The sequence below is a fragment of the Gallinula chloropus genome (genome assembly GCF_964237585.1).
Source record: "Gallinula chloropus genome assembly, chromosome: 23".
Lineage (NCBI taxonomy): Eukaryota > Metazoa > Chordata > Aves > Gruiformes > Rallidae > Gallinula > Gallinula chloropus.
In genome coordinates this window covers 1,333,251-1,345,274 of record NC_140108.1, presented here as the reverse complement: position 1 = coordinate 1,345,274, position 12,024 = coordinate 1,333,251, and the positions used below count along the sequence as shown (strand labels likewise).

At 51.7% G+C, this 12,024-nt stretch overlaps 1 protein-coding gene across 1 annotated transcript; it reads right to left on the bottom strand.

Moving 5' to 3' along the window:
• Positions 1 to 792: 792 nt before the first annotated feature.
• On the bottom strand, positions 793 to 4,189 carry CORT (cortistatin; the record flags this gene model as incomplete). Its single annotated transcript, XM_084274542.1, has 2 exons — positions 793 to 1,008; positions 4,088 to 4,189. The coding sequence occupies 2 exons, from the start codon at positions 4,187 to 4,189 to the stop codon at positions 793 to 795; spliced, it is 318 nt and encodes a 105-aa protein (XP_084130668.1).
• Between the last annotated feature and the right edge of the window lie 7,835 nt (positions 4,190 to 12,024).

Genomic DNA, 12,024 nt, shown 5'->3' with positions numbered 1-12,024 from the left:
CCCCAGAACACAGTGGAACTGGTCTGGGGATACCTGCTGTGCAACCAAAAGCAGGACTGGGCCTGGCTCTGGGCGCATCTTCCCCTCCCAACCTCCCTAGGACCCCCCCAGCCAACATCCCCGTGCCCCCACATGCAGAGAACTACCTCGGTGCTTCACTCAGCCACACCGAAGTCACAGCTGAGGTGACAAGGCACACAGAGGGATGTTCTCCCAAACCACCCTCTCCAGATCGTGGCACGACACCTTACCCTGACCAGGGCCTAGCAGAGGCCGCGCCTCACGGTGCACAACCCCTGCTGCCCAGAGCCTGGGCCTCACCCCACTGGCCCACCCTAACAGAGGGAATACACCCACCCACCCACTCCCTCAGAGGCTGAGGGAGCAGCAGCCACAGCCCTAGTTCTTGCCTTGCTCCCGCCGAGGGACTCCCCCCAGCTCGGGAGATCGCCTCATCGCCCTCCACAGCCCCACCGCCCGCCCCTCGCCGCGGCGAAGCCCCTTTCCAAAATGGCCGCCGCCCACCATGGGCTCCCGGCAAGATGGCCGCCGCTTCCACAGACTCCCGGCGGGGCAGCTCCCCGCTCCCTACCGCCTTCCGGCGCCCGACATCACCCCGACCACCCCAGCGCGGCCCGGCGGGGAGCAGAGAGGCAGAGACGAGTCCCCGAGGCGCCATGCTTTATTCTCAGGGGCGGAGAGGAGGAAGAAGGGAGCTCGGGGGACTGGGTGGCCGAGGGGAGGGGAGGGTGTTGGCAGGCGGGTGGCCCGGTGGGACCAGGCCGGGTGGCACTAGCAGGAGGTGAAGGTTTTCCAGAAGAAGTTTTTGCAGGGGGCCTTGCGGTCCCGCTGCGATAGCTGGGCGAGCCTCCCCAGCACCGCCCGCTCCTCCTCCAGCTTGCCCTCCTCCTCCATCTCTGGGGAGGCCGCCTCACGTCCCATGTCCACGCTGTCCAGCAGGCCCGCCAGCATCTTCAGGATGGCTTCTTTCCGGACTGTGCTCTGTTCCTGTGGGCAGAGAGCAGAGCAAAGTGATGGCCAGAGGCTCTCTCCCCCACTGCTGCTGAGGGCAGGGGGTTGTTGCTGGGTGCAAACATCCCCCTGGGGTCCCTTCTCCCCAGTGCCCTGTCCTCGAAGCCGACGCTTTTCTCATCAGCAGAGCTGAGGAATCTGTGGCTGCAGAGGTCATGTCTGTCCAGCACACGTGCCATGTTACAACTGGAAAGAAGCTGCTAACAAATAGGCATGAATTGGTTGTAAAGTCCCTTGCTGCCTGCGCTAATTACATTTCATTGAATGCCAGGCTGCCTTCTCTCTCTGTAAGCCTGTGCTCCCTTTGGTGCTATGACTGCCCAGCATCCGCTGTGGGAAGGTCAGGGAAGAGGCACCGAGTCCTGAGCAATATTAAATTAAGCACACAGGGGGCTGCAACCCACCGTAACACGCCACGAACGAACTGCAACAAAGAAGAGGGCTGGGTGGATGGGGAGAGAGTCACCCCAAGTATCCAGAGTGAAATATTTAATCAGTGGAGACAGGCAGCTTGTATTTCAAGAACAAGAACGTGCATTTCAATAGTCTGACCTTGGGGGAAGGCAGAATGAAAGAGGATCTGTGGAGCTCCATCTCTGCCATAGCGAAAGAGCAGAGCCTGTGGTCTGGGGCTTGAGGGATTTCCGTCAGTAACAAGCTGTGGGTTATCTTGTTTCTCTTAACTTTACATCCCACAAATTTGAGGAATTGCCTCTTGCCTGACTATTCCTGGTCTCTCTGACTCACTAGCAGAGACAGCTGGTACTGGACAAGCTGGGCTAATGGTTCGACAGACACAGATCCTGTTTCCCATGTGGATGAGAATCTTGGAAACAGATTTCCACATCACTGTCTCACAAATGCTGTGTTTACTGCCAGGACTGCTGTATCTAGCTGCTGGCTCTGTCAGCATCCGTTAAGGACCACTTGGTGAGCAACTCAAAGAAATGGATAAATAAAGGCAGCAGCAATTTGGGGATTACAGAATGTTTATGGGTATTTTTTAATCACTTTCTTAGTTCTATACAAGAGAAACTAAGGCACAGAAAAAATTACGTGCTAGATTTGTAGCAGGAGACAAGACAAAACCCAGTTTGTGCCTGTCCTGATTCCTACTCCTGTGCTGCAGGTACAGAAATGCTCTGAGCCTTCGGGAGATGGACCGGAACCGGGGAACCCAGCTAAATATGTCTCTTGGGTCACGTCTTCCTCCTAAGCTTCTTTCCTAGCTCGAAGTGCTGCATGTTTTGAAATACCCTGCTCCAGGCAGAGCCAGCAGCTTCAGGCTCAGGGGTAGGGAAGGCGAAACTCAGCCTGCTGTTAGGGGATATTCCTTACGCATGATCGGCTGTGGCTGTCAGTGAAACCAGGCAGCTCTTCCCCCGCACTCATCTACTGCCAACATCCTTTCTGCTTACAGCTTATTCTCGAGCAGCACGAAATGAAGATTCCTTGGCAGCAGCTAGAGATCTGAGCACGGGTGGGTTGTGGCACACCTTTGGGTGGCTGCTTGATTCCCTCTACTACATCCACCAGAATGTGCCGTCTTTCTTCTGCGCTGTGGTGCATTTCTCTGGTGGTTTACATGTAAAATCCTGATATTCTTTATACTTAAGAAGACATTTGTCTAAGTTAACAGCAGCACTGACTGTAGGGATTGCTTCAGCAGCATCTAACAATATTTCAGTTTGCAGAATGCTCTAAAGAGAATCATTTTAGCTATTATATCATTATTTCATAAGCAACAGCGGGTAGAAGACAGAGAGTCATTACACTTGAATTCATTTATACCAAAGCCTTATCTACTGATTTATTCCCTACAACTTGTTTCTTTTTACTCCAGCAGCAGCTAGGATTTGCACCAGGAGTTTACTTTTTAAGTACTGGATTTCTTATTGTGAGAATGTACAGCTGAAAGTTTCCAGTTATCCCCAGAAGGGTTAATCCCAGCCAGCTGCAGAAGCCCTGATCTCTAGCAGAATGCTAGCCCTAGCACCTCACACTGTGTACGTTTCTATCTCACAGCCAGTTCTGTCGTTAATGGGATGTGAGCCCACTCCTGAAGCAGCAAGACACTGATGGATGAGCTGGAGCCAACGCTAAGACAGAAAACACGCTGTGGTTACGCACGAAGGAGAAGTTAGTGCCTTTGAAACCAACATGGGGATCCTCCACTTCTCTGGGTAGCAGAAATAACAGCAGCCTTATGGATCCAGCTGTGCAGTGGACTGGCAGAGCATGGAGTGACTAACCACTGCCCAGAGGAACGTCAGGGCTGGCAGGACATGCAGGTGAGAAAACTGCAGGGTGAGGGCAAGCAGAGCTGAGCACTTGCTTGTGATTATCTTATGCTATTGCTTCCTACTCCTTTGGCCTCTTAGGGAAATAGTCCAGCAAAACAAAGTTATTATAGTGCTCTGGCCATTATAATATTAGAGTTTTGCCAGTTGGTAGGATAATTATATTGTTATAATAAGTTCTGCCACTGCATAGAGCCGTGCTGGTTCAGAGTGTAATTATTCTAGCAGAACTATGTCAGTATAACTCCCCTTGTGAATACTACTCTGGAAAAAGCAATTTTATTCTGATATAATTACTTCATTTATTATTCCTCTGTTACTTTCCTGCTGAACCCATCTTTTAAACATTTGTCCTTCCCATGAGTCCTATTTAAAATATCATCTCCCTTGATCATTTTACCAATTACGTATCTTTTCTCTCCCTCCCTAGTACTCTGCTTTATCCTCTCATGCTGCACTCTTTCAGGAGTTATTTTTTTTCCCCTTCTCCCTCTCTTCTCTGCTCTTTTCCCCAGTTTTTGCTTAGCTTGGACTTCACTTTTGCAGCTCTCTGGCACCTGCCTTTCCTCAATAAACTGACTCGTAAGCTGTACTAACAGCCTGTGCTTCAGCATGAAGCCTTGGAATATAGACGGGAGGAAGAGTTGTTTGCATCAAGTAAAGCCTAATTGCCCTTCTTACCCCTCCCCTGGCTCCAGCTTGCTTCTGCATGCTCCCACCTCAGCCAGCTCCTGCACAGGGTGCAGTATACTCACCCTGGTGCTCTGTATTGCGAGTCTCTCTTCGCCGGGCAGTGCAGTGGCTCTCACGCTCCACACCAGCAGCAGAACGGACACTAGGCTGGCCACCAGCTGCATGATGTACAGGCTGTGACTACTGTGCTGAACGAGGAAGACTGGGAGAGGGAGCTGTTCCTGGGCTCTCTTCTGCCTCAGACAATGGCTGCAGCCCCTTTTATAGCCCTCCCCCTAGCCCAGTGGGTGACGCAAACAATTAAGTCTATATCAAAGGCAAATTAGACTTTGGAGAGGTTGTTAACACTTGGCTGCTTGAGTGGGATACTTCAGTGCCTCTGGGCTTTCTGTGTGCCAGACCTGCAGAGACTGAGGAAGCAAAGGTTTGGGACTCTCCAGTAATATGCTGTTTCTTCACTCCCATAAATTGTAGGGACGATCTGTGCCTCTTCCCTGGTAGCTGAATTCTGCTTGGGAACATAATGTGGGATAGAATAGGCCACCAGTTTACCCAAACCTCCAGCCAGTGCCAGATGATTCAGAGGCAAACTTCTGGCCACCAGTGCTTAGGTACAGGCTCAGACCCTCAGCCTGCTTGTCCAAAGAGCTCCTGCCTCCGGGGGTATTGGGATCTGGCTCTCTGCATCCAGTGATGCATCTCAGCATGGGATGCAAATGTGCCTGGCTTTCCCTGCATGGTAACATGGGGACACAGGCCACAGCTATGCACTAATACCATCTGTCCTGCAAATGTACCTAAGACTACCTGGAAGCCAGCTGGGGGTTCCTGGGTTTTGGTGTTTCAGTGTGTCTTGAACCTATCCCAGAAACATGAGTCAACACAGTGAATCCCGACTCGGAGACGTTGGGTTAAAATGTAATAAAGGGAAAACAAAGTACTGAAAGGCTGATTGGAGCTGAAGCTGCTGTTCTCAGTGAGACTTCAGAAACCAGCTCATGGTGTGCTGGCACTGACTGCAGGCTGCTTGGAGTAAGTTCCTGCCACTTCTGATTTCTGGTTAACAGTTGTTAATAATGCTTCTCCCTCTGCCCCAGATGCTGTCCCACCAGTGAGATTGGGTTTGGGCCAACAGAAGGTGCCATTAAGCACTGCTTTGAGTTGTCCCCACCACTGTCACGTGCCTTCCAGATGCAGGGACAGGGCTAAGATCCCATCTCACCACCAGCCCTTCCTCCAGAAGCGCTCACCTCAGGGTAAGTCCTCTTCTGACCCTAACAACAAAGGACAGTCAAAAGGTAGACTGTTACCCTGATTTAGCACATTAGAAAAACCCCACAGGGAGGTGACTTGGCCAAGGGGATGCTGTGGCAGAACTAAGAACAGAAGGCAGAAAAACCTGTTCCCCACTTCTACAGCTCACCAGCACTGTGGTTCCTGGAAACAGCAGGATGATGCTTTGCCTGCAAATAATCTGGCCCTGGATGCTCTTGAGGGAAGAGATGCCATCACTTCCTTGCTTACTTGCAAAGAAATGCTGGATTCCCTCACTGAGAGACAGAAAGGCTCTGTGGATTTGTGGGGAAAGGCGACAGCCTAGCAATTTCTAGAAATGGATTTGCCTCAGAAAAATTTGTAGCCTCATTGCTCCTCACCCTTCCCCCTTGCCAGAGCTGGCTCCCACACACCAGCTTCAGACCAAACCTTATCTGTTCCCTTTTAAACTGATCTCGCTGGTTTATCAGAACTGCTGTGTTAGCCCTTGTAATGGGTTCTGTCAAACACTTCCCAGCCAGGCTGGGGCTGGAGACAGGGCAGTGAGGGACCAGACTCCAGCAAGCAGACAAATCGCAGGCACTTGCCAAATGACCCGCAGCCCATTTGCTCTGGGAGACATAAACTGGGAGAACAGCCAACAGAGACACACACACTTGGTTGCTCCAGAGGAAGGAAGAGATGGTACCTGTGAGTGTGAGGTGTGCCTGGGCAGACAGGCAGAAGGGGGGGGTCCCATACCACTGGTTGTGAGGCAGGGCTAAACCTCGTGGGCTTGCTAGCCCAAAAAGCTAGACAGACAGCAGAAGCAAGGCCAGGTCTCCATGCTGGGGGCCATCTGGTCTAACCAAACTGCTTGTTGTAATAAATGTGGGTTTGTTTGCAGCTTTATCTTCTGAATGGGCTGTTTTCTCTGAAGCTTCATTGAGTGGATGGGGTCACAAGTGCAATAACGCTCTTCTACCAAAGAACGGATGGGATCAGCAGCCTCTGGGGAGGCCCACAGGGATGTAAACAGCTTCCAGGCTGTGATGAAGCTGTCCTGGGACTAAAGGGCAGTAATAAAATAATTGTTATCTCTTGAGGGAGTTGGCTTTGGCCAGAGCTTCTGCCAGCACCAAACCATGGCCCTGCTTAGGAGCACAGCACAGCCAAAACCCGTACGGCTGGCCTGGGTGTCTCTTCCCAGCTGGGAGGGGAACTAGGACACATCAAAGCATTTGCACTCTGGAGGGCTGGATCTCTAAATACAAACAAATTCCCTCTGGGGTCTGCTACAGCATCACTCAGTGTCAGGCCCCTGTTTTTGCAGATTCCTCCATCTTCCCTCATGCCTTTCCCTTTCCTCACATTCCCTCTGCTGTTTCTTCTACACTACTCTGTCCTCCTCAAGTCTGGCCACCTGGCCCCTCCACAGAGACCCTGCTGGTTCTGCTACCACCACTGCTGACCATCTCCTCCTCCAAAGGAACTAACATAGCTCTGTGGTGGTAACATTTGCTCTTTTTAGTAATGGGAAAGAGTTCAACATACAGCACCAGGATCGTTCTTCATTCCTGCTGTTCCCTGTTGCATTGGCTGGCTGACCTTTAAGGAGGCCCTGATTTTTGTTTTGCCAACCTTTAAATGCTTATCACTCCATACAGGAAAGGTTAAGGGTCTTCCCTTGTAGGAATAAACACTGCTAAAACAATTCTCTCCTTGATTTCCTCTTACCACTTTCTCTCCCTGTCTCCTGACTCACCCCTTTAGAAGTCCTCCTTGATGCTCTCTTTTGGCTGGAGTAGCACGTGGTCTGAGTAGGTTTCTATAACTTCACAGGAGGGTAGATAGATGTAGCTGAAATCAACATACTTGTGAACCCATCCCTGGGAAGCTGGTGGGGGTGCTCCAGAAGGAAGGTCAGCATTCAGTAACTTCAGAAGCCCTGTCTGTCCAAGGATTATGGCTCCCAGCTTCAGTGGAGATGCAGAGTGGGTTCAGAAGTACAGCAGAGTGTGCTTACACAATCGTGTAAGACAATGTCCATCCTTTTGTGCTTGAGGGTGCACAAACAGCATGCAGTGGGAGAAGTTTTGTCTTTCAGGAGGTCCCTGACCTCTCCTCAGTGCACCTTTACAGCAGCAAAGACTGGGCATTGCTGGAATATGAAAGCTGAGACTATGGCACCAAAATGCCACAGTAAGGAACGAGATAATTTCTCAGTTGCTTTGCTCCATGGCATGGATATTTGCCATCTTCTGCCCACGTGTTGCCTGGTCTGGGTTCAGATCACTGTGGCTTGAAGCACGTAGTAGAATTGCATCAGGCTTGGAGAATGAAGTCTGGTTCCCCAAGGTGAGGCGCTCAGCTGCAGCTGAAGGAAGGGTTCAAACGCTCTGCTTGCCTGTCACTGGAACCCTTTATCCCTGCCCTCTGGAGTCCCTTGTTGCAAAGGCCAACACAATAAATAAAGCAATAGTCAGCTGACAAGTCGTGAGCCTTTCTGGAAGGGGAAACCAATTTGTTCCTGGGCCTGGGCTCACAGCTCATTTATCAGGCCAGGCTGGCAGTATTGCCTCGCACTCTGCTCCCCAGGGAGCTCAGAGGAACATGCAGGTTCCAGCCCTGGCTTCTCAGCCACGCTAATCTAACGAACCCAAGGCAGAGGGGGCTGGAGCCCGCCCGCCGCTCCCGCTCCGGTAAGAGCCGCAGAGCAGGTGCAGGGAGGAGGAGGAGGGGAGTACCGCAGGGATGCTGCTGTCAGAGCACGCACGACTACAAGCCTGTTACAGCTCTCTAGGGAGGTGGAGCGGGGGGAGTTGTGCTGCCTTCTCTGTCTGTCGACCCCACAGGGGCTGCAGGAGGGTGAAGGGAGGGTGAGTGTGATGCTTCAGTGGTTCTCAAAGCCTCTCTGTATTTCAAAACGCAGGCGAAGCTGAACGTTCCAGCCAGTCCACCAGAAATCCTCCTCAAGAATAACTCCTTGCTATGAAACACTTCTATTTCAAAGCAGCTCTATTTTCCACTGAAAATGTTTTGCCTGGCTCCAGGTAGGAGGCACTGCAAGCTGTGAAACAGGCCAGGGATGCTTGAGGTTACCACCTACTGACACAGGAGCTGGTCTGTGTTACACCAGTCTTGTGCTGTTGGTGGCAAGATTGGCTGGACAAGACATGGACAGAAACACTTCTTTCCCATTTGGATTTCCTGAGGGATTTCCCAGGCACTGCACCTTGTTGGAAGTCAATCAGCAACAGCTCAGCAGGGACATTAACACATGAGACTGCTGCAGAAGGGACCGCTTGGCTCAGAGAGCTTTAAACAGGAATTCGTGGGGGGGGGTTCTGGTTGCTCCCCTCCCACAGATGAAGGGGGTTGAAGCACATGCAGGGTCACCACGTACATCATCTCGCCCTCATTCCTGACAGACAGAATCAGCTTTGTTAAGCAAACCCTTTCCTGGGGCTGTGTGGCCATGGGCTACTGCAGGAGCTGCTTGGTATGAAGGGAAAGCAGCCCCCTCCTCCTCCCCATGTCAGACCCCATTAGCCACAGAGCTGGCGTCCTTGAACAGCCTGCTGCTGTGATCCCTAACGTTTGTAATGATCCCCCCCACCACCTTTATCTGCTTCACACATCACTGTGCTATAATTGAGACTCTCTGGCTCTAATTCCCCACATCTGCATACTGTAAAAGCACTTACCTGTGCCCCATGCCCAGCCAGGAAGGAGTCTCACTTCACCTTCTCAGTATTTCACTTGGGGAAATTTCTCACCTTGCTTTTGTCAGATTATTTTGCTAAACCTGAGCTGCTGTTTCACAGCTTTGTCCCTGCTGTTCAGGGAATGTCAGAGGTTAGAAGGGACCTCAAAAACTCATCTAGTCCAGCCCCTGCCAGAGCAGGATCACCCAGACTAAATCCCACAGGAACACAGCCAGGTGGGTTTGAATGTCTCCAGAGGAGGAGACTCCCCAACCTCTCTGGGCAGCCTGGCCCAGGGCTCTGTCACCCTCACAGGGAAAAAGTTCCTCCTGACATTCCCATGGAACCTCCTCTGCTCCAGCTGCACCCGCTGCCATCCCTGAGCAGAGCCTGGCTCCAGCCTCCTGACTCTCACCCTTTACATATCTATAAACATTAATAAGGTCACCCCTCAGTCTCCTCTCCTCCAGGCTCTAGAGCCCCAGCTCCCTCAGCCTCTCCCTCTTCTCCTGCCATTTTCTCAATGGAACTTTCCTCTCTCTGAACTCAATGGAACTTTCCTCTCTCTGAACTCAGTGGCCCTGGTACCACTTTTTTGCCTGTTTGCTTCAGAGGCTGCTGCTCACTGATGGAAGATGAATTGTCATTCTTACTTCAGCAGTCTCTTGCTCCAGCCAAGCCCCATCAATAATTCAGCCAGGCCCTGGTAACATCAACTCTGGATGAATACGGCACTCAAGCCAATTAACTGGCTGAAAGGGCTCAAGAGATACAGGCAAGAGATTTCTCTTAATTTTTTTAAGCTCTTTTCTGAACTTCTAAAAATTGAGTTAGCTCAGTGAGTAAAGCACGGAGCAGGGAGCCTGACACGCTTCAAAAGGCGCCAAGAGGCTGAAGCAATTGCTGAGCCAAAGCCCATCAGGCTGCATTCCCCCTCCTGGCTCCACCTGCTCCAGCTGATACGATGCTGGATGTTCCTTGGGACAAAGCCTGTCCCTGTTCAGAGGCTCCTGGCTTTGTAAGATGCTGGAACACGACTGCAGCTTGTCTAGACGAACATCTTTTTGTGGATCTTTACTTATGAACAGCCTTGCTCAACTAGCCATGGGCAAAAGCCAGGTAAAACTCAAAAAAACCTTACTCAGGTCTTCTAGTTGCCCTCCTGGAGACACCACAGATTGCACCACAAAGCCCATTAGGTGGGCATCACCCAGATTGCCAGTCTCCTCAGTGCCCAGCATCCCAGTTCAGGCATGCCTCAGTGGGAGAAGCCATCTGAGGTACAGCTCCCTGAGAGGTGACTGCCCTGCCCAACATGCAGCATCAACAGCATGCAGACCTTGTGGCAGCTCCAGGCACAGGGCTGGCTTCTAACAGCCTTGAAGTACCCAGAGCGCTCGATTCAGGCACCTCACCCACCTCCAGCTTCACCTGCCACAGGCACCAAGTATGTGGAACTGCCTGGAAAGAAGAGTGACTTGGAGTGACTCAGAATGACTGAGGACAGAGTGTGTTAGTTTGGATGGCAAACAGCCACCTCTTCCTGCTCTCATCGCTGGCCACTTGCTGAACTTACAGACTTGGAGAGAGCTCAGAGAGACAGAAGGAATAATTAGCTGCATGGAGGTTAGTAGCAGGTTTGAGGAAGCTCTTTCCCTCCTGGGCATTGTTGTACTCACTAAGGGTGGGTGGAAGGCTTGAACTTGTTAGCAGTTGGCAGCTGCTCCAAGGCCTTCCTGGACTATAGTCCTGGTCCTGATTCCCATTCTGGGGGAGAGGAAGTTTTCTGTCAGGGCTGAGTAGAGCTCAGGTCCGTAGAACCAGCCTCTGTCAGCTCTTCAGAGTAAAAATACAAGAGCTGAGCAAGGAAAATGCCTCAGCAGCCCTAACTACTCAGTAGCTCTGGGAGAAAGCAGACAGATACCCAACCAAGTGAGAGACCAAATGGGAGTCATCTTCTCAACACAAGAATACAAAGGCCAGACAGACAGCTCTGTGCTTAGCAATGCTTTACAAAGCCCTATGACGACTACCAGCTGCACCAGTGCTGGTAGCAGAGGGGACACTGGGAAGGAAGCAGTAAGCCTCAGCAGAAAAGAGGACAAAGTGGGAGGCTTGATATGACACCACCAGATTCCCTTGCTGCAAGCACGCAGTGGCTGGCCCACTGCCACTGTTTGTAGGGTCACTGTGATGGTAAAGCTCAACCCCACCTTTTGCTCCTTCTAGTTTTTGTTTATCCAGCCCATAGACCTCCCTCAGAAGGAGCTTTTGTGTCTTCTGGAGATGCCACCTAGTGACTGTTCCCAGCCTGTTCAGCTGGAGCCCAGCACCTGGTGCAGGCCCTCAGTGCCACAAAGCCACCGCGATTGTAGCAGAGGAAAGGCTGGTGCGGTGATTGATGGGAATGACATCACTCCATCCCTTGCAAGGAGATGGGAAGCTGTCCCAGAGGCAGCCTTTGGGCTAGAACAGCTTGGGTAGAACTTATCAGCTTCTGCAGCACCGAGGACAACAGAAGCTGGAGCCATTAGGCAGTCAAGTTACAACACTGAATGTGCCACCCAATCACTCTTCAGAGCTTATTTTTGATGGTTAACTTGTCATTCCTAGAGACAAGGGAGAGAGGAGGTCAGAGCAGCCCCAGACAGTCACAGCAAACTTTCAGGATCGCCGTTTCCACCCCCCACACTCCCTCCAAAGAAGCACACTGACCCACACCGATGTCACCTTAACCAGAGCCGAGTGTTTAATTGACTGCGAGGGAGTGACAGCCGCGCAGCGCCGTGCCGCGGAGATACCCAGGGCACAGCAGTGTACGGAGCCTCTACCACAGATGCAGCTCACAACTGAGGACAACAAAACCCACCTTGTGCATCTGGGGATGTGGAAGTAACGCCAGGAGTAACAATGCCTCCCAAGGACTAGCAAACCCCCAGGCCCACAGCATCTCAGCACGACTGTGACGAGGGATCTGTCAGCGCAACTGACTCCCCAGCACCAGTACTTAACAGCAGGCAATGGATCCAAGGTTTGGT